Source organism: Phoxinus phoxinus, assembly GCF_949152265.1.
Source record: "Phoxinus phoxinus genome assembly, chromosome: 5".
Taxonomy (NCBI): domain Eukaryota; kingdom Metazoa; phylum Chordata; class Actinopteri; order Cypriniformes; family Leuciscidae; genus Phoxinus; species Phoxinus phoxinus.
In genome coordinates, this window is record NC_136880.1 from 26,243,287 (window position 1) to 26,267,063 (window position 23,777).

Sequence of the window (23,777 nt, forward strand, 5' to 3'; positions counted from 1 at the left end):
TAATTTCTGGTGAAATTGGCATACAATGGGAATGAAAGTTGTCACTGGGGAAGCCATTGTGACTCTTATCAAATGTGATTACAAAACGCTCTAATGAACTTCATGTGTGCGTTTTGCAGCAGATGCCTCGTTTCTGGAACTGACACCGTGTCAGATGGTTCAGGGATGCAAGAGCAAGATGTTTTAAATGCGCAATTTAAAAAAATTGACACTTTTTTTTTAACCATCTCAAAATCCTCAGAAAAATACAAATCCAGTCAGAACTTTGGGATCAGTAAGATTTAGTTTTTGTTGTTAAAAGAAATTTGTACTTTTCTATTGATCAAAATACATATTTTTGATAATGTATATTTCTATTTCAGATAAATGTTATTCTTTTTAAATGTATATTTATCAAATAATTATTATCACGGTTTCCAAAAAAATATTAAGCAGCACAACTGTTTTTAACATTGCTAATAATCAGAAATGTTTCTTGAGCATATTAGAATGATTTCTGAAGAATCATTTGACAATGAAAAGTGAAGTAATGACTGCTGAAAATTCAGCTTTGCCATCACAGGAATAAATCAAAATTTAACAAATATGACAATGTTTGTTTTTTACAAATAAATGCAACCTTGGTGAGCATAAAATATTTGCTGGATCAGAACAATGGACACTGATCTACATCCGTGCATCCTAATGTTTCTTTATAGGTTTACTTGAGCTCGTTCATGTTTTCATGATAGGCTGCATCAGATTTCAGTTTTGTAATCAAGTGAGGCCCAATGCTTATGAATGCAGTGTATGTCTGGTAACATTTTGACCAAATTAGGTGGATAATCTTTTCCAGGCACATCTGTGGTTGAGGTTAAAGCAACTGACGCAGATGATCCCACATATGGAAACAGTGCCAGAGTTGTATACAGCATCCTTGAGGGACAACCCTATTTCTCAGTGGAACCAAAAACAGGTATGCAGAATTTACAAAGGTCTATTTCTTTGCAATGTTGTCAGTAAAATATTCAGACACTAAAATGTTGAGATTTAAAGCTTATCCAGCAACATCATTCTCACCCGTCAATCTCTTTAGCTAAACAGTGTGCATTTTAAATCAGATTCATAAAAAAAAAAAAAAAACCTTCCTTTCCATTGTAACTTGAGTAAGAAGTCTTCTGAAGGCATTGATGCAGTAACCACCAATTCCTGTAATGGAAATATGGAAACGTCAAGAGAACGCTATTTTGATTGACTCACTTAAAGACAGAAAAAGTTGATGGGACTTGTGATGAAGTTACTGCCGCACATTAGCAACTGATTACAGGGAATGAAATCCTTAATGTAATCAGCACTCTAGCTGTAACTGAGGTCATTTCCACATATGGACTCAATCAACTGGGTAAATTACAAACCTTGATTAAACTTTTTCTCCCTTTTCTTTTAAAGTGTACAGCTAATTTTAGAGACGCCACCACAACATGCGGGGGGAAAGAAAGCCAGATATAGCAAATAGCAGTGGTTATTGATTAGGATTTATCGTAGCTTTCTGTGTGCAAAAAGGAAGTAGGTACTATTTAATCACTCTCGGTGTGCCAAGAAATAATTCCAAAACTAACAATGACTTGGAGAGGAAATTGATTTACAGTCCTGCACTGGCTTCAGTGAATTTGACTCATCGATGAGAGATCCATTATGATATGGCCTAACAAATCTGAAAAAGGTCCTTGCTGTTTAGATTACTAAATGGTAATCCTATTTTAATTGATGCACACTCCATATCCCTATAATACAGAAGGGAAGTGATCCATATTGTAATCTAGATGCTTTTTCACAGCTCTTTCAGGCCAGGAGGATGTTATCATTACACAGTACATCTCATGCATCAACACCCCCCATATTTCTTACATTTTAATCAACACTAGACAGCAGGACGTTCAGTAAAACAGTTAAAACTTTTTTTTTTCTGTGCAGGCATTGTGAGGACAGCTCTCCCCAACATGGATCGAGAAGCACGGGACCAGTATCTTCTGGTTATACAAGCCAAAGACATGGTTGGCCAAATGGGTGGACTTTCAGGCACCACGTCGGTGACGGTCACGCTGACGGACGTTAACGACAACCCACCCCGCTTTTCACGGAGTATGATTCTACTACCAACTTAAAGCAAACGTGGACCTGATCCATCATTATCGCATGCTGTCTCTCCATTTAAATTGAATCAGTGCAATCTAAGATGTTTAATAACTCAGGCTGATCTTGTATTATAGAGATCAAGCGCTCACTGTAGTTGCTGTGTAATTATCTGGGAGATGATCTTCTGAATAGAACTGAACAATCTTCTTTTATAATAGAGGATTTTTTAGATCATTGTCACAGTCATTTCTGGCCCTATTTTTAGCTGTACGATGCCTTAACCACCATCAGTATGTGTCGGGGGAAAGTGTAGAGCTCAGACTGTCCTCGTGCTTGCTATATCTATAGAGTGGCTTACCTGCTACGGAGCAGAGGGATACATTATTAGCTCAGACCCGGCCCTAACAGCTGGGTGATAAGGAAGGAAAAAAGAGAAATAGCATCATCAATAACCTCTGTGTGTGGGTGTGTGTGTTTGCCGGGTCTCTTTTGCAGAATCCTATCAGTTTGCTGTGCCTGAATCCCTGCCTGTGGCGTCAGTGGTGGCCAAGATAAAAGCCTTGGATTCTGACATCGGACCCAGCGCTGAGATGGACTACAGAATTATAGAGGGCGACGGCCTTGGGGTGTTCAGGGTCGCACCAGACAAAGATACCCAAGAAGGAGTCATAACTCTGCAGAAGGTAGGCCATAGACAGCCCAAACCTTATATGTACTTTCAGCCCCATTGCTATGATAGCAAGTAAGGGAAGGCAATACATTTTTATGCCTGTGAAGGGAGTGCGATGAGAAAATGTGCTAGATGTAACAAGTTTGTATCTTCAGTTGCTGTCAGAGGCTATGCATACAGACATTAACAACTACGGCTTTCATTTCCAATATAAGACCCCTTTGAATTCCTGACAAAGTCATTTACTCTATGCCTGTCTGCAGAGTAGGAGCGCTGAAGAACATGCCCTAATGGTTTGCATCCTGTTGCTCTCACATCCATAAAAATGAAATGCTGTTAGCAGCTGGTCATGACCCTTAACAAGACCTCCAGCCCACCTACACTTGACTTCTGCCATTTTGCTTATGGGCAAAACTATCCATTATGAATAACATTTATTAAAGAATTCATTGTTGTTGTTTTTTTACTTGAATTCCCTTTTCAACATTTTTGGTTAAAATATACTGCATAGCAGGCATTTTGCTTTAAAACTAAGCATCGCAATTTAGATTTCCTGAAAAACAGACCGCAGGCAGTAAAGATCCATGACCAGACCTCACAAATTGTCACCCTGGCTACTGGTGTCCCCCAGGGCCATGTTCTCAGCCCTCTATTGTTCTCGCTGTTGACTCTAAGCCTGGTTGCCAGGCACCCCGGCAACCATATCATCAACTTTAGAGATGACATTGCAGTGCTTGGGCTCATCAATAACAATGATGAGATATCATGCAGAGAGGAGATGAGAGACCTAGAAAAATGTTGAGGAGTCAACAACCATCTCTTAATGTCAACAAGACAAAAGAGATAATTGTTGACTTCAGGAAATCAAGAGTGTTTGGAAACTGCTCTTCCTCTCGCTGGAAGCCCCTACAGTGCAGGCTGCTCAGCATGTTACTTCCCCCAAGCAGTGTCTAAAGAAAGTCAGTAACAGCATGAAGGACAATACTTTGGCCTTCAGCTTTTTTGCCCTTCTTCATTCTGGGAAAAGCCTCGGGAGCATACACTCCTGAACCACAGTACCCGGGAACAGTTTCTTCCCAAAGGCGATCATGCTCCTCAACTTCTTTGACCCACCTTACACCCACCCATCCCCCCTTGCTTGTGTACCATATGTTATAGAAATAAAAACTCAAACAGGGGCATTTTTTTGCAGCCATATCTTGCATTTTGGGGGCATTTTAATTTATTTAGCTTTCCAGTCCTTCATTTATCATAGTGTAATGTGTTTTGCTTCTAGCATATGTTGTATATATTTTTATATGGGTCAATGACATGACACAAAACTATTTTGGATATAACACTCTATTTTAGATTGTTCACAAATATCTCTATTATAAATATGTTTTCAATTTCTGAATTCAAATACATTTAATATTTTTTTTGTGGGGCATAAAGAAAAAAACTGTCTAGAGATTGAAATGCTTGGGGTATGGAGAAAACTTTGGAGTTTGGCATACAAATTTATTGTTGTTTCTTTAAAAATATGCCTTAGTATGAATCTGTTCTGTTTCATAATATTACGATTTATGAAACTCTTTTTTTTCAAGGCTTTATTATCATTTATTTTGAATAAAGCCGTTTTTTGGAATTTGGGGACTAGATTTGTACACTCGCGCTTTATGGAAAATATTTTATTACTTCTTACCTGGTTACACCTCTTGACATTTACACTGAGAAATTAGATTGAAATATTTGTAGAAAACGTTTTTCAAAAAGTATACAGCCAACATGAATGCAAAGATAATCTGTCTGAAAACTTGTGTTTCAAACTCTGTATGTTGTATATATAGTGTTTTATATATTTGCTCTGTGGTTTCCAGGGAAACTGTGCAGGATAGAATTGACAATAAACTGACTCTGACTTCTCATTTTAAAGCTACATTTAAACGTTCACAAGTCCTGGATTTGGCTTTGTTGCACCCTCAGGGAAGTTATGTATTGTCAGTGATATGAAGGAGGCACGGAAGGTAGTTTTCAATGCGTTGCATATTACAGCAGACAGGAGTGATAAACGACTATATGAGAAAGTATTCCACAAGACATTTTCGGCATCATGTATCTCTGTCTTAAAATCAATGTACTGCTTTGACACTGTTCTTTTCTGTCCTGTCAATCGATAGCAATACTTAAATGAAATATGAGAGCTAAAAGGAGAGGATCAAGGGTTCTTGGATGCATTATATATGTACACACATCACATGGCTAGATTTCAAATCTGAACTCTGTTTTTGTCTTGCCTGGATCCTTACCACATATTCTCTGTCCTTATAATTTCAAAACTATCTCTTCAACACTTTCCCCCTCTTTCCCTCCCTCCTTTTGTGCTCTTTACCTCAGAATCTTGACTTTGAAACAAAGTCAAGCTACACTCTGAAAATTGAGGCATCCAACAGGAACATAGACCCACGGTTCTTGTCTCAAGGACCGTTTAGTGATACGGCGACGGTGAGGCTGACTGTGGAGAATGTAGATGAGCCTCCTATCTTCTCCTCTCCGCTCAGTAAAATGGTTGTCTCTGAAGCGGCTAAAGTGGGAACAATCATAGGGACCGTCTCTGCGCTGGACCCGGACTCCACCAATAGTCCCATCAGGTAAAGCATGGCCTCATGGAATTACTTCACACCGCAGTGATACTGGTTTTATGAAGGCCAGATTAAATCTTGAGAATGACTACAGCGTTTTATTAAAGCTTAAAGCCTTAATAAAAATATAAGACCTGATTTTCGTATTTAGATAATATCTAGATTGTCTTTTGCTGGATTGCATTCAACCCTTGCAGTGTAATATGTCTCTGGATAGAGATCTGATCACACAAACCTGTGCAAAATGGCTGATGAAAAAATACATTCACTACCATTCAAAAGTTTGGGGTTGGTAAAATTGTTATTTTGTTTTTGAAAAAGTATTTTATGCTCACAAAGGCTGCATTTATTTGATAAAACATAGAGTAAAACAGTAATATTGTGAAATATTGTTATATTTGAAAATAGTTTTTAAATTTGACAGTTAAAAAAAAAAAAGTATGGTAAAGCTGAATTTTCAGTGTCCCAGAAACTTAATAATATGCTGATTGGCTGCTCAAGGAACATTTATTATTATTATTAATGTGGAAAATATTTTTATACAACAACTATGTTGCATTTTTTCAGGATTCTTAGAAACTAGAAAGTTTATAGAACAGCATTTACTTGAAATAGAATTTTTTTGCCAAATATCTTTGCTGTCACTTTTGATCTGTTTAGCACGTCCTTGCTGGATAAAGGTATGAATTTCTTTTTCTTTTTTTAAATAATTCTTACTGACTCCAAACTTTTGAATGGTAAAGTACATAATACTATTCACATAGTTGCATGTGAATAACGAAAATGCATTGAAGGTGTCATAGTTTGTCTCGAGTACAGCTCAGTGTGACTTCTAATAAGGTCGTGTGCTATCTGATATCTGAGTCCATCACATAAACACATGTTAATGTAAAGGAGGCCAAAGACAATACTTATGCAAGTCATTAGTGTCATTATTTTTGAATTAAAATATATATTGTGTTTATGTGGGAGTGGATGCTTGACTGTTGACTGTAAATGAGTTGGGGGGCTCAGTTGTTTTGTGCTAAAAGACAAACGCTCATAATGAAGTAGTTCTGTGCCTAAGAGCCAGTGAAAATAATGATTGCTGCTTGGGCTTGTAGCTATGGCTAAAGGGCATATCTATAGAATTCATTTAAAAGTCAAAGCTTGAAATTCATTAAAACTTTTTCCCCAGGTATTCAATAGACAGAAACACAGACTTGGAGCGATTTTTCAACATTGAGTCATCAACAGGAGTCATCAGCACGGCTAAGCCATTAGACAGAGAAGCCAATGCTGTACATAACATCACCATCCTGGCTACTGAAAGCTGTAAGTAACCTCAAATTAGTTTGTGCAATTATGGGGCTAATTTATATGGTTACTGTTATGGTTTGAAGGTCTTCTGTAAATTTGTGGTTAGATTGAAAGTAGTTATCTTTCTCGGCTGAAATAAAGAATGAAACACAAAATATGATCTGTGAAAGAGGCCTGATTTATATATATATATATTTTCTACGGCGCTTCTTTTTATTATCGAACAATGTCGGCCAATTACAGAAACTGCTACTGCTTGATTTGTCCTTCATAATTGAGCTCTTCTAAATGTTTTATTGAAAGATACCCAACTCGCTTTCCTTTCGGTTTGAATATTGAAGTGTTGAGCAGTTGTATTTTTTTTTTTTGCAATCATAAATTCTATTAGGATGAAATCCTGCATAAAATAAAAGCCTTGAATTTCACAGTGAATATCATTATACCAAGGCTGCCTCGGCTAACAGTTAGCACTGCTCAATACGTTCAACCATATCCTATGTGCATGTCGCGCCTTTCTGTCTTACCGCACAGCAAATATAGCATAAGCGTTCAATCTATGCGAGTGCGCGCTGGCCAGGATGGGAACAGATGCTGCGCCACTGAGTTGACCGCTGTCCATTGGCACCTCCAGAATCCGTGTAGCTTGATGGAGTCTTGTCCTGATTGTAGCCGATGGGCAGAACTGCAGCTTCCTCTCACCTAACTTTTGATGCTGATTTTCACCGTGACCTTCACTCAAGTGCATCTGTTTTCGCAGATCCCCTGCAGTCTTTGCACAGACAGCCATAACCATATTGACTTGAGTGATGGAGGGGAATAATATCCATCATGTGGTTACATTTTTAACCCATATCCATAAATGTGGACACACTTAACCAAAGTTTGCTGGTTTACCCTCATAGACAATCAGTCATTGTCAGAGGCATCCACTGTCTCTGAAATGGGGTTTGGCAGAGAAGATTGAAATGTCCTCTTCTATTTGTCTGTAAGAATGAGACAGAGGCTTGCTAGCTACCAAAAGGTAGCCTCAAAGTCTTTTGTCATTAGGCAATGTTTGGTGGTGTTTGTGGCCTTGAAAATTTTGGATTTTGGAAAATTTATATTTTAGATTCTAATGGCAACCATATTTGAAAGGGACATTCAGGATAAAATTGATTCATATGCAAGAATGTCTTTGAAGTTATTGTAAAATTACTATAAATGTGACCACACAATCTGTTAATGTGCAATATTCTACGTCTGTTACCGTAAACAGCCTTCATTTAGGAGCATTGACTATATTACAGAACTGTTTATTCTGATAATTATTACCAGGGACGTTGTGATATTTAGTTTTTCTGCAATATTTATTGCGATATGGAGAAAAAGATTTAATCACTTTAGAATGATTTGGAGGTTTTATTGGGGGGTTGCATCTGCATATAAAATTTAAATAATTGAAGCTGAAAAATGACTATTTACAGTGTAGGTTTTCCATTTTTCACTTTAAAAGATGGCAATGTTAATCTTTAAAAACAATAATTTAATATCACTGTAACGACTGCAATGAATAACGACATAATGATTTTAGATAGTTTAGTTGATTGACTTATCAGACATTTTTCAGTTATTGGCCATAACATGAAAATAATCATTAATGGCTTATCAGGATTTATCACACTTTTAATATCAATACATACTTGCTATTAGTTTACAACATTGTTACCTGACATAAGCTCAGGAATTATTCAAAATTTATTTCTCAAAACAGTCCTTATCAAGTAATCACAAATGACTGAGAAGGTCTTGGAAATGTCATGGAAATTCATTGGTCAAAAAAGTGTGGTTCTATTACATGTGACTGCACTTAACATGGCGAATTATGAGCCTGTGCCCAGGGTGTCAGTTGTGACATTATAGTCATCGCCACGACAATGTGCTTAACAACCACTGTCCGTGCCATCGGCGCTGAGGCAACTTATCACCCGTTTTATTGTTTAAAGCATTGTAAAGCCAGCTACGATACGTATGCAGCGATGGCAATCTGCCTGGATTTAATTCATGGTAGATCCCTCATCCTCTAAAAAGTCAAATTAATAAATGAATTAGCTCAAACCGCACACCGTTTCTCTCTTCCCGCGTGCAACTCAGCATGTTTCCTGCAGGTGTGTACGGGACGAAGGCAGATGGGCTCTATATATCTTGGGCTGAAGATAGTGGGAGGCATGAGTCATATATTTACTAGCGTGGTTTTGTTGGGATATGCGTTTTCCCTAAACCAGAACAGCGTTTGTATTAGACAGTTAGGCTGAATTCTGCTAGCCACGTAAAGAGTCAAGCTAGTGTGTTGCGTACAATAAATCACTGTGTTTTCAATGGAGATCAACTCCGAATGAGCCAGCATATTTCCAGCCCACTGCTGCTTTGTTCACACCTGCAGAATAGATTTATTTTTGCTCTCCATCAACTCATTTGGCTGAAGACCATGACCGCGTTTTGTCCTCATCGATGCCCCCCAATATCATCACCGGTGCCAAAATTATGGAAATCTCATAATACAGGACAGCTTGCAAAAACGCATGGAGATTTTGTCGATTAGCACACAACTGAAATGCTCTTAATTGGTTTTGTTGTGCATTGTGAGCATGGAACGAATGTGAGGATGTACTAGCAAACAGCAGTCAGCCCACTCAAAGAATACTAGCAGCTGTGTCTGTTCTGGTTGACTAGAGGCAGTTTGCCCTCAACAGGTGTTTGCTATTGGCTTGTGCTTAAGCGCCAATACCATTTGAAAGAAATCTACATTCATAGTTACACAACAAAAATAACCCAACGCCCTTGTGCAGTCTGTTAATTTGTTGATTGCCAAGTGCAGCACGCCTGATGGTTGAAAGTATCACCTTATTTGCTAATAGTAGAACGAAAACTTGACTCAACGTTTAACGTTCAACTTCAAACCATTCATGTATGTACCCGAGTCGTACAAAAAAGGCCCTTTACGTCTGCGGTTTTGGATCATATTACTGATAAATGGTATGATGTTGCAACTGGCCTGTATTTTTTGACAGCTCATATTTGATTCAAACTCACATAAAATTCTATTGCGTGTATTGCAGCAGTAAATTTCCTGCAGTCTTTTTTTATAGCACTCATGGGAGAAGTGAGCAACAAAAAAACCCAGCAGCTAATTCCTATTTCAGTTTGCTGTGTTGCATAAATCGCAGTGACTATCATGTCTTAAGATAAGATTTACTCCTCAGTCCGGCCTTGTCTCTTTTGTGCCTCCTGTATACAAAGGGTCAAATTGTTAATGTTACTCAGCTTCAAATATAAATGTTTGTTTCTCTGGATAAAATGGGCCAAGTGAACAAAGTTTAGGCAGCCGCAGTAGGAGAAGTACATTTGCAATCGCTTGTAAGAACATCAATGGGAATATTTAAGTGGAGCCTTTAAAAGAAAGTTCAGGGGGAGAATGTTCATCTTATCCTGTCAATCTCAACGCAAGTGTAGCTAAATGGCTGCTTGGCACACTCGTGTGACAACTGCTTCAGGATCCCCTCACAACCTCTTCTCTACCTTTATTATACACTGATACATAATGAATGTACATCATAATTATACTTAATGTTTTGTATACTATTCATTTGAGCTTTTTTTAGTTTTATAACACTTTTTTTGTGTGAAGTCTTTTCATAATGATGATTTAAAGCCCCCAGTGAATAAACTAATGGTGACTATGGCCGGAAATATGGCAAGGCACATATTTAAATAAATGCGACCCATTAAGAAATGTAACCCATTTAAATAAATGAAACATATTGAAATAAATGTGTTGGTGTCCTCATGTTTTTTCATCTGTTAGCCTGTTCATGCATGCATATTTTTCTCTGTGTTTCAGTGGATCCGTCGCAGGTGGGGAAAGGAGTGGCTCTGATCACAGTGATGGACATTAATGACAACGCGCCAGTCTTTGCCATAGAGTATGAGACCTTCCTGTGTGAAAACATTGGTCCAGGACAGGTATTGTGGCTCTTGATTCTTCAACAGAAAGGCTTTCATATCAAATGTGATTTCAATACTTGTATAGTGCAATTAAACAACAAAATCTTCTCTGATACTACACTAATTATTTGTGCACTATTACTCTTGGAAGCAACTAATAAATGAGAAAAGAGATGCATTGCAGTGCAGCTTAAAGGAATAGTTCACCCAAAAGTAAAACATTTTGTCATCATTTACTCACCCTCATGTTCTTCCAAACCTGAATGAGTTTCTTTTTTTTCTGTTGAACACAAAAAAAGATATTTTGAAGAATGTTGGGAATCAAAAAGTTGATGGCACCCATTGACATCCGTAGTTTTTTTTTTTCTTTTCTACTATTCCGTCAACTGCCTGGTTACCAAAATTCTTTAAAAAATAAAAAATCTTCTTTTGTGTTCAACAGAAGAAAGAAACTCATAAATATTGCTTTTCATTAGTTTATATTTCTGATAGAACTTAACCAGAAAGAATCTGGACCTTAGTGCTGATCAGTAGCCAGTAAAGAACAGCGAGAGCCACAGATGGACAAAATGATAACAACAGGATTCTAGTGACTTTCTGCTGCAGATCACTCTAATCAGGGGATCAAAACATTGTGCGCTCATGCAGAAAAAGCTTTACACTGATGCAAATGAGACAGAGGTGACTGTGGCATGAAATTGGTTTGTTGGGGAGCGTGGCATTGTCAAGTAGCCAAATGTGAGGTCCTGCAGCAGGCAATTGCTGAAAACAAACACAAGCAAACCAACGGATTCCTCATTTTTCGAGTCAGCAACATGCCCTGATTCAAACACATTCTCTGTCACATTCATATTCCAATGTTTGTCAGAACGTCATTACTAAGATAAATGTGGTATAAAGGGCATTACGAATGCCACATACTAAATGCATGGAGAAAACATTCTGGACCTTTGTTCTGTCCAAATGGGAATGATAAAAGCCGCTGATAAAGTTTGTGACTTGATTCACCATTGATCTAGAAAAGCGCTGGGTAATGTCAGAGGACCAACACCAGTGGTGAAAACAAGACTGATTCTACAATCAACTAGAGGCACCTTTCCTTCTGAGAGCATTCTGAGAGCATTTTTTATTTTCTAATACTAGAATAATACAAACAAGAACAACGCTTGATTTAATAATAATATACAATAAAACAATATGTGAATAGCTGAAACCTATGGAAGCCTGTTTCCAAAAATATCCGTTTATTTCTAATTTGCGACATATCTTACAATTGACTCTCATAAATGCGAATTTATCTCAGAATTAAGACTGTATCACAATTGCAAATGTATTTCTCATAATTTGTGGCCTTTTCTTACAAATGCAAATATCTAATGATTTCAAGTTTACAGTATGTCTGTCTGTATGTCAGTATGTCTGTATGTCCTTTAACTTATAATGATTTCTTGATTATTTCTTGCATTTGTGACTCACAATGTGACTATTTCTTGTTTTATTTTGTATCTCACAATGGTCACCGTGATTTCGCTAAGTAATGTTCCTGGGACAGCATCCCTGTCCGAAAATTAGATCCTAACCATATCCCTACCCCTAAACCTAACTTACCCCTAAAATCATAGGGAATGATAAGTGAATAACACTGATGTAGAAAAGCCTAAAGGCGGGCATACACGGTGCGATGTCTGTGCGATTTCAGCAAGGTACCTACTCACACTGAGCGAGTAGATCGCATGTGATGTAAAGCCAAAGCTCAGGATTTATGTGCTCACACTATACGGTCTAGACTCTAGGCGCAACCCGGCACGGGGGTTTATCGCGCCGATTCGCGCATATTTCACATCATGTATCCAGAGGGAGATATTGTCAAAACAAGCATCAATATCATTAGGTAAGGCCTAGGCTACTTTTATTATTAAATTGATAGGCTATCATAATTAATTTGCCACGCAATAATTTTATAGCGCATCACTGCATAACCAATGTGAGGATAATAAAATATTACATAGAAGCTTACTCCTCATTGAAAATTGTCTAAAACATTTAGGTCGATTGCAACAAATTATAGGCATATAATTAATTATTACCAGTCTATAATATGTCCGAACACTGCAATAATTAGTCATCAATGAAAATTAAAAACATTTATTTCAAATGCATTGTTTAACAAATGAATAAAAGAGGCACGGTGTAGATATCGCAGATGGGTTGGAAGACGTGGGTAATGGTTAATCAATTTTGCAACACGAACGGGAGGTAAGCAACAGTAATTTGTAGATAGTTTGAGCTACAGAACTTAAAGATATCCCTTTTTTTTTTTTTTTTTTTGCTGCAGGTGAAATGGTTAAACTTCTGTTTTCCCGCAGGCGGAGTGAGGGAAAAAACACAGAGTTTAGGACAATCGGTTCGTAGCTCTGCTTCAACTGTGCGATATAGTCACGAGGAGCGACCAACATTTCTAACATACCAGAAATTCATCCGACCATCCGATTGCCGGTCACGTTCACCATCTCGCAAACATCTTTTTATATATAAATAGTTGAATAAAGCAAGCTTCCATGGAAACCCCACTTAGTAATTGTAATTGTTTCATTTAAATCTCAGAAAGATATATTTAGAGGAGAGTTAATAGTCAAGCATTTGCAGAGGTGTTTGAAATTTTTACTCATTTAATTACGATGTTGTTTTTATTAGTGTATCAGAAATTGACTTGATCTGATCAGTTCTTTTGGGAGCGGTGAAAGAATACTGAAGGATGTTTTTCTTTTTCTTAAGAAAAAAATAATCCCTCCCACAAGAGCTCTCGAAACAAAGAGAGAACAGAACAAGGCTACAGGGTTTACTGAGCATGAGATACAATCCCCTGTAGTGGCATGATTGTCTGGGCCATAACAATTAGTCCTGGCCTGCCTGTGTCCCAGAGTCACAGGGAACTGTGTTTGTTTTGCCTAAATGAAAAGGTGCTGGTGGGCTCTTTTCACAAACGCTATCGTAGCCTTGAAATGCATTACCTAAGTCCCCCAAGAACACTCTCCATGTGTTTTGGACACCTCAGACTTCTATCACTTCTAACTTTCAGAGCTCTCTCTCATATTAGAGGCTAAATTACTTTCCTGCCTCTCCGAGGAACAGTAGAACGGTCTCTCTTTCTCTGAGTAGAGATGAAAGCGTCTGTATGTTTTCATAATGATTTAGTTTCCCCTGTGATTCATGTTCACTTCCATATCTTCAGCCATGGGAGCACTTGAGCGATGCAGCAGTGATAGTCAAATGCTGTCTTGATTGCACGGATCCCTCCTGTGATTCTTGGCACGAGGACTCTGTCCTTATCACGGCCCTTAAAACGCTGTACCTGCAGAACAGAGGCTCTCAGACATCCTGGAGTGCTTTTGGAGACCAAATCTGAAAGTCAAAGCCTTTGAATGAGGTGTTCTGGAGCTGTTAGATGAAGAATTTTGATCAGACAGAGTGTTTGCCATGAGGGACAGTATCATCAACAAACAGTGATGGCACTTTTACGTTCTTTGTCACTTCAGTGGCGTGTTTTTGCGTCTGTGGCGGAATAGGCTCTTTTTCAGCCAGCTTTCATGCTTGCTGTTAAATTATCTTTGAGTGTATCTCCACTTTGTTGTTTTCGTACACCTCATCTGCACATTTGTAAATTTAGAGCTTCGCACCTGCTCCATCAAGAAGCGAGCCCCTCTGAAAGAGACTGTATGGAGCTCTCGAATTTAAATTCAGAATTGCCTGGAGGAAGAATGAAGTGTTGCATATAGGTGTGCGGTAATGCTGTTGCCAGGTTTCATGAGCAAATGAAACCAGATTTGAGTGCAAATTTAATTCTTTCTCTTTTTTTCCTACGTACTCAAAGAGCTAGATTGTGGGGAAAGTACATTATTTCAAAATGAGGGATGTCTGAATGACCAGTCGAAGTCCTGTATAATTAGACTGGTTTTGTGTTTGTTTGATTCCGCTCAGACGTAAGATGTGTTCTTGTGTTAAAAAGAAACTATACAGTAGTGCAATGTAACAAACCAGAATGCAGATTCATTTTTTATCTTGATACAGCGTCATAAAAAAATAACACGCTCACTGCAAGACATTAAAAAATGATGCAAGCCAGGCTCTAGTCTTTTCTTCTTTAAAACCAGAAGTTAGTTGGAATTATTTGTGACTGGATTATTTAATTCTTTATTATTTCATAATTGTTTCATTTTGAAAACATTGGTTAGTACATTGTTAATATCTTATTTTCATCAGCAATATTGTTTAATTAGCACATTTTTGTTTAATCTTCGCTATTGTTGACAATCAGTTCTATTAACAATGAAAAATTCTAAACTTTATAAGATAAAGTTTTATAGATAAAATCCGTTGTTGGATGACTAGGTGATCATAATAATCACCCATCTCCAATGTATGTGATACGAGGGGGAATATTCCCCATCATTGCATTCGAGGCTAAAACAGATGGCTTGTTGAAAAAGGTCCCCAGATCCCCATCCAACAAGTGCCTGTAATGGGGTCACATCCACCAAACGTATGTCTTCACCTTTGCTTCCCACGGCAAAGCTCTTTTCTCTGTGCCCTTGGTTTCTCTTTTGTTCCTAATATGCCTTTTTGAATTTAATAGAAGCTTAATATGAATTGAAGCTTCGGTCTCTAAATGAGCCAGATGATTTGTTACAGGTGATTTAGCAGATTAGATTATGAGGAGTGAGTGTTTTTTTTTTTTTTTATCTCTTTAAGGTCGTCTATATTCTGTCTTGTTTCTGTATGCCTCAGAGACACGGTCAGCAGTGGCAGGCTGACAGACTGGTGTTTTAAAGCGCTTGTGACTGCTAACTCTTCACGGACGGTCTTACCACTTTTCCCCTCTTTAAAACCAGGTGCCACAGGGGAGATTCCTTGCCCTCCAGCCATTTTTACATGTACTGCGAAAAGAGCTTAAATCACCCATTTTATTTTCATACTGTATATGCACTTCTTGGCTATACAAGAGCTATTGCAGTATTATTCTTAAAAAAAATGTTATTGACATTTCTCCTCAGTCAACTGCAAAATCAGGTTTTGTTTAAGCTGTTCTGCCTTGGCAAGATGTTCTTATTCATTTTAAATGAACCCGTTGCATCGATGATTTTATCAATACACTTTGCATTCGCCTTAATGGACTATCTGTAATTAAATTTGTCACAGTTTACTGTAATCAGAGCTTGGTGCTGAGGGAACATCCTGTGCTGCTTGTGTCATTTATGCAGGTTTTTAATAGTGCAACGTTTTAAAAATATTTACAGATAAATGATAAATCCGTCAGAGTTCCCATTGCCAAATACTCACTTAGCGTAAATGTGGGGGAGGGGTGTTAAATAAAAATAAATGAGTGGGGTATTAAAGTGCTGAGAACTCTCTGTTAGCACAAGGTCATATTCCTCGGACGAGCAAGGAAAAGATACAGAAGAGTCTGTTAGCTGCAGCTCCGCTGCATTCGGCCTGTGTGTGAGGTTTTAGGAGATTTTTCAAGCAGATTGAGTTTGTGCTGACTCCAGCCTGACACAAGGGAAGAGCTGTGCACAGTATTTAACCCAGCCAAAGCCCACAGATTAGGCCACAACAGTGTGTCAGGAGAATCTTCTTAGCGTACCACCTGATGGGTCACCCTGATATTCATCACTAAAACGCAGCACTTTGCCCAGCTTTAGAGGGGTTTCGGTCCAGATTTAGACTGGGATGGCCCTCTACTCTGCTAAATCCCTGGATACCGTACGAGCGCCATCTCTCACAGATAGCTTACTGGCTTCGCCTATCCTCCTGATGTTGTTTTCAGTGTGATTTAAACTTGTGAATTGTGTATTTGTTTCTTCCAAGTTCACCACCTTGAATTCAGCTGATGGCTGAAATGTGTTGTGTGGTGTTACATGAAAAAGATTTAACATGTTATATTAGTTAATTAATTTGGTAACACTTTACAGTAAGGTTTCATTTGGTAACATTAGTTAATTTATGAACTAACATGAGCAATACTTGTTACTGTATTTGCTCATCTTTGTTAACTAATGTTAACTAATGAAACCTTATTGTAAAGTGTTACCATTAATTCGGTAAAGAAATGTGTTAAAATGGCAAGGGTCTTGGGGTTAATATTTAAAAGATTAACTGTTAATTGTCTTAATATGTGGCTCTCATGGCGAGAGATGCTGAGTTTACTGTTTATAGTATCACAATTGAATCTAAAATATTCATAGAGTTGCATCTAAATAAACTTTTTATTAAGCTCAAAAATATTAGATCATTTGACGGTTTCAGTTTGATTACATTAGGTTACATCAACAAATACAATAATGGTCAGCTCAGTTAGATATGACTGCTTGAAGAAGCCAGTTTGTATCCACTTTGTACAGTGTATGTTCAGTTATATAGAAACAAAATATACATTGACTTAATTCATTACATAATTAATTGACTTATTCAGTGCTTCAACTTGCCACAAAAATGTAATGTCTTGAATTATCTTTCTTCTGGTGCCTTACTGAGCAAATATTTAAAAAAAAATGTTTTAACTAATTAGTCAACTCATCAATTAAATAATTCAATTCATGAAACATTCATTGTTATTGTGACAATGCAGTGTTTTGAGCGAGAAAGCTGTGGATTATTTTGTCTGTAGTGAGGCGATAACAGCAGTATTCATCTTCCTGTTCTTTACTCCCTCTTCAACACTGTCTTAGGTCATTGAAACAGTAAGTGCAGTGGATAAAGATGAACCACCCAGCGGGCATCGCTTCTTCTTCTCCCTCACTGCAGAGACAGCTGGGAACATGAACTTCACCCTCCGAGACAATAAAGGTGCGTCATTTCATTAAGACAGTTTATAGCGAATCCTTGAATCTCAGCTCTTATTCCTAAGACAGAAATGGTTTCATCTTATCTATTCATAGGAGTCATTTTTTCACTTTTCTCATGATATCATATGTCTCTTTCTCTCTGCAGACAATACCGCTTCTGTACTAACTAAGCGGAGTGGTTTTCAGAGGAGGGAACAGGCTATGTATCGACTGCCAGTGTTGATAGTGGACAGCGGGTCCCCTGCCCTCAGCAGCACTAACACGCTGTCTATTAGAGTGTGTGACTGTGACTCTGATGGGACGCCCCAGTCATGTGGCACAGAGGCCTTCATGCTGTCAGCTGGACTCAGCACCGGAGCTCTCATCGCCATCCTGGCCTGCATCATCACCCTGCTTGGTAGGAAATACATTTATTCCTCCTGCGCACATAGAGCAATGGTTAATAAGCCTGTTTAATGAAACAAACTGACATTGACAAAGTGCTGCTTTTCTTTGTTTGCTTGCCGTCATTTCCCTTTCTTTAATAGGTCTAAAAACGCATAATCCTGCCTCAAACTCCTCCCAATGATTTAACCAGTGTTGTTGTGTCCGGCTGTTTGGGATGATCAAATCAACACTCAAATGGCTTATTATGAAACAACATTTAGCTTTTGTAATGTACATTTTTTTCCGAGTGAAACAAAATATTCTGCTGGAAATTTGAAGAAAAGGTTTCAGAGGCTTAGAATGTTACATTTTTAAAATGCACTACTGTTCAAATGTTTGGTGTAAGTTTAAGAATGTTTATATACATTTTATTTACATTTATATACAATAATACATTCAATTAATCAAAAGTGACAGTAAAGACATTTACATTGTTACAAACTATTTCTATTTCAAATAAATGCTGTATATTAGAATGATTTCTGAAGGATCGTGTTACACTGAAGACTGGAGTAACAGATTTGCCATCACAGAAATAAATGACATTTTAAAATAAATGTATTTTAAATAATATTGCACAATATTAAAATTTTTACTTGAGAGCATAAGAGAGCTCTTTCAATTAACATTTATCCAATTGTACCTACCTCAAACATTTGAACAGTAGTGTATTTTGTATTATTTTTTTTAATTTTTTTTTTGATAAATTATGTCCATGGGCCAGGGCCATTTTATTATTTATGAATAACATTATATTTAAAAAATATTTTTATTTCATGTTGTCTTTAAGAGAAAACTAATGTTTGGGTATCCGCATTTAAAAATACCAGAGAGCTTTGTGAACGCAGCTTCCAATCAAAGGATATTTTCCCAATTTTTGTTATTGTTTTTCAAATCATTTTTTAAGAGCATTCCTTGCATTTCCACCTCCCCCGTACTGACATTTAGCACACATTTGGGCTGCCGTTACTTTAGAAGTGCTGGCACGACTGCTCTAACAGTTGGGACTCGGCATGCGCTGAGAGGTCTGCTTGGCCACAATTGACTTGTTTACCTTCTTATAGGGAGGCTGCAGGTCTGGATGATTACTTATTATTTGGAGCCTTATTAGCTGATTGTTTGATGAGTGACCTCTACCTCATATGTGCCATTCACTTGGTCTGATTGGTTGACTGGTGTGCCTTTGTGTTGATTTGTCGACCTGAAGACTGCACAGAGGGAGTGAATGCAGTCCTGATGGTTTGATTGATTTCTTGATTATACCATTGATAGGTTGTCTCTCTGGCTGTGATGGCGATGTGGAGATCTGTCTACGGACACAGCCACAACTCTATTTACTGACAGATGTTGTCTCTGTCTGAGTCCTATTATTGTGACAAGACAGGAATTTGTGTGTACATTTTGAATCAAACCCCAGTAATTTCCTTTTTTTTTTTTTTTCTGAGTGCACAGATTACAAATATGTAACAAAGGAAGCTCTTTCCGCCTCTTTTGTGCCATTACATCTAAGTATGAACTAGTTCATTTTTATCTGAATAGATACGTTACAACTAAACAGTAGATCTGAAATAATATGTTGCAGTGAAGCTGAATGCAATGTGTTTCAATTTCACATTCCCTAAGAACTCTGTGCTGTGCTCACACATGACTTGGATCACCATACATAAGATCATGATGAAGCAAAATTCCATGAGACATTAAGACTTGATTTCAGATTCAAATTCCTTTTTTCCTCTTATTTTCAGTACAAATCTAACTAAATGTATTGAGGTTTATGCTTAAAACATGGAAAACAACATAATAAGCAGAAAAGTAAACATAATAAACTACCCTTTAAACGTTTTTGAAAGAAGACTCACTAAAGCTGCATTTATTTTAATATTAATATATATGAAAATGTCCAGTCTTCAGTGTCACATGATCCTTCAGAAGTCATTCTAACATGTTGAACTGCTGCTCAAGAAACATTTCTAATTATTATCAAAGTTAAAAACGGTTGTGCTTAATATTACTGTGGAAACCATGAGACATATTTAGCTTCTCGTTGTTGTCTTTCCTCAGGTTCAACAGGAACCTGTGAGAAATCCCATCTTCACCAAACAGCACAGCTTGTGGCACACAATAGCAGACTCCATCACTGTTTTGATTGATCGCTGTTTTTAAGTATTTATCATCTGAATGTGAGCTCCGCTAACAGCTGTAACTGATGTTAAATAGTCATTCCTGTGGTTTGCTGTCTCGTGTGAATGTAGGGATCTCCAGTGCCGCCACCCCATCTCCTCCCAAACTACACGAGTTGGATTAGACCACTGCGCTGCCTGATCTGAGCAATGCAGTTATTTTTGGCAAAGAGAGTCCGGCCCCTAAGGGGCTCAAGACTGCTCACTCATGGTTGAGGGGAGGAGGATGCCTTCAGAGTAGGAGAGCTGCAGAGGGAAAAGAAGCTTCTTTTTCGCTTTTATCTTATTCAGAGTAATGAATCAACAAGCTTTTTGGCTGCTGCTGCTTTAGTTATCAAAGCAGCGCACAACTAAACCGCGCCAAGCAATGAATGATACACAAGGACATGTCAACTTTGAGTCTTTTGTCTTTTTTTATCTAACAACGTACAGTACAAAAGAGTTTCTCCATTAAAGGATTTTTTCACCGAGAAAATAAAATATTGTTATTTCACCCCTGCATGACTCTTTTGAGCTGTCGTTGAACACAAAATTAGATGTTTTAAATCAAGTTCACGCTGCTCTTTTTGATAAAGATTCTTTATTGCCATCTATGGTTCCATAGAGAACCTTTAGAACCATTCCACAAAAGTTTTTTTTATTTTATATTTGGAATTAAGATTCTTTGTTATTAAAATGTACTTTTGACTAAGAAAAGGGTCTTTTAAGAACTGTTTGCTGAAAGGTTCTTTGGGGAACCCAAAATGGGTCACATCACTGCGAAAACCCACTTTTGGAGCCATATTTTAAAGGGCTGGTCGACTATGATTTCACTTTTCTAACTTTAGTTAGTGTGTAATGTTGCTGTTTGAGCATAAAACAACATCTGCAAAATTACAACGCTCAAAGTTCAAAGCAAAGGAAGATATTTGCTTTTAAAGAAAAGGACTACAACAAACGGCTGGTAGGGACTACACGACATTCCTCCCGGGTTAGTGACATAACCAACCCTAAAATGTACATAAACCTCGCCCCCGGGAACACGCAGTCCTTGTTGAGAAGAGGAAGAGTTGTTGTATAAGAGTACATTTGTGAGTCAGCTCAAACTTTAGCATCCGTCTTTTCACATGCAATCGAAAGTCACTCTGTGTGCGTCTCACAACAGTTCCTATACGAGCGATTTATAGATTATCATGACAGAATATGCTAATTGAAGATAGTTAACTCCACATCAGCAACATAAGTTCATCAACTAACCATTTAGAGATGTCCTGTTGCATTCTACATGTTGTCACTTCTTCTTGAGTCTCTCCATCTTTGTCTGACTCCGTTTAAACATAAAAGGCAGAACAGTTTCTGTAATTTTAGGCTACTGTCTACATTAATCCGGATACATTTTAAAACGGCATTTTCGTTTAAAAACGGTCTCCGTCCACAGTAGCGTTTTCCGACGTTTCAGTGTGGATGAGAAACATCTAAATTCACCCTACTGCGCATGCGTAAAACCTCACAAAAGCTCACTGAGATGATACAGATGAAATAATAAATAATAAAGTTATCGCTCAATTCTTCTAACAGTATAATTTTATTTAGCAAAATATCTCACCATTCACTGATGCGTCCAGGTCGCACTCACCATATGTTTGGTCTAAAACGCAACTGCTCTCCTGTATTGCTGCAGGACAGAAAATGTGAGTACATTTTCTGTCATCTTTGCAGGACTGTGATATGAAGAGTGTGCAAAGTAACATATATTTAACAACAGTGTAAAAGTGAATAGCACATAACAGGCACAATACCGGTAAACATGAATATCTATTGGTACAACATGGATCACATGACTAAACTTGCGTCAACGTTTTCAAATACCTCCGGCTTCACAGTCCACACTACAACGCGGAAACGGCGTTTTCAAATTTATCCGCTTTGGAGAGCGTATTCCAAAAGCTACGTTTTCGTTGACTTAAAACGCCGTCTCAGTGTGGACAGAAGGCCAAAACGGAAAGAAAAATATACGTTTTCAAACGAAAACCTATTAGTGTGGACATGGCCTTAGCCATGAGACACACTGCATGAGGTAATCGCAGCTGCTAACACACACGAGCTCTTGAAACCCCGCCCTCTGCAGCAGTTCATTTGCATTTAAAGGTCCAGGCACAAAACGGTGCGTTTTTGCAAACCCTCAAAAAGTGACAACTTTAACATGCTATATAAAAATATCTGTGGGGTATTTTGAGGAAAAATTGACTGAATGTCATACCTTGACAGTTGGTCACATTCACTTCCATTGAATGGTAAAGAGCATCTTGGATGTTGTGCTATAAATAATAATCCCTTTAGTATTCCACGGAAGAAAGAAACTCAAGCAGGTTTAGAACGAGTAAATGATGACAGATTTTCAGGTGAACTCTCTATTGAATGCTTGCCTAGTGTCATTGCAACATCTCAGTCACACTATCAAGCCCGAGCATTGATAATGGTTCAAAAAATTTCAAAAGAAGGGATCTGTAAACACTATTTATCAGTGTTTTCATAAAGTAATCTAAAGGATTCCTGTAGCGCATATCACATGATGACAGCCGCTGTGTCATTCTAGTTGTTCTGAGGGAAACCTTGTGCTCATTATTCCAGTCTTAGGTGGAGGAATACAGAGAGGTCAGGTAAGCCCGAGGCGCTCTGATACATCGCAACATTGACATCACCTTTTCAATTTCTGCTCGACCGATTGCAGGGCATCTTGTCTTCCAGGCGCGCTTGACTATGGCCTCTGACGGTGCAAGTGGACGGCAGTCAGTAATACTTATGAGGGCCCTTAAGGCGATGTACTGTGCTCTTGCATCACCCAGAATAAATCACATTTTATTTTGCAGATAATGTCACCACTGTTAAAACGCAGGGACAGACAGGTGTCATAAAGCACAAACACCTTGTGTTGGGCAGCGGCATAAATGTCAACAGCCAGATAGATCCGCATATCGCCAGTATATCTTGATTAGTCTTCACTGCCCTGGGCTATTGGCAGTGGTTGAGATATGTGAAGGGAACGCATGAGACCGAGAGAAAGAGAGGGAGGGAGTGAAAGAGAGAATGAAGGGCAGTGCATAATCTAGTAGTCGCTGCCTCATTTTTAAGAGGTCGATGAGAACGAGGCCCCCACAAAATATCCCACTTGTTGTTTAATTGATTCTGGATGACGGATTGTTTTCTCAATCCAATTACTGCAAATTGAGGATAATGTTAAATTGATCTGCTGCTCCCGTTGAACATCCATCTTGTGTCAAAACTGCAGAGAGGGTAAATCAAGCCTTAAAGTGGGCACAGTCTGTAACAGTTAAGTTTTAAGACTGCATTAGATCTATATAACTCTTCATAACAATGGCTTCAAAAATACAAACCCTGCACTCTCAGAATGTTTTTATTTTTTACAGGATGCAACAGCTTGATACTGCGCAGAACCCTTAAAGAGACTTTCAAAGAGATCTTAGTACCTTATTTTTTCCCTAAAAGCTTTATATATAGTGCCAGGAGGGTACATATTACTAGTGACCCAGTGACAAGCTGTTGTACCCCTAAAGGTAACTTTGTCTACATACAAAAAAAAAAAAAAAAAACTTTGTCTACATTTTTTTTCTGACTTTGTGTGTCTTTTAAAGAACTCTTTTAA

At 38.0% G+C, this 23,777-nt stretch overlaps 1 protein-coding gene across 7 annotated transcripts in view; it reads left to right on the top strand.

Annotated features, from left to right (window-relative positions):
- The window catches only part of cdh7a (cadherin 7a), a 95,550-nt gene that overhangs the window by 64,106 nt on the left and 7,667 nt on the right, over window positions 1-23,777 (top strand). For all 7 annotated transcript variants that reach the window (XM_079611846.1, XM_079611849.1, XM_079611843.1 and 4 more), the window contains 8 exons: window positions 836-955; window positions 1,954-2,121; window positions 2,611-2,798; window positions 5,162-5,415; window positions 6,584-6,720; window positions 10,583-10,704; window positions 17,412-17,529; window positions 17,674-17,925. In XM_079611846.1, coding sequence (XP_079467972.1) covers window positions 836-955; window positions 1,954-2,121; window positions 2,611-2,798; window positions 5,162-5,415; window positions 6,584-6,720; window positions 10,583-10,704; window positions 17,412-17,529; window positions 17,674-17,925 — 1,359 coding nt within the window. The remainder of the gene's footprint in view (window positions 1-835; window positions 956-1,953; window positions 2,122-2,610; window positions 2,799-5,161; window positions 5,416-6,583; window positions 6,721-10,582; window positions 10,705-17,411; window positions 17,530-17,673; window positions 17,926-23,777) is intronic.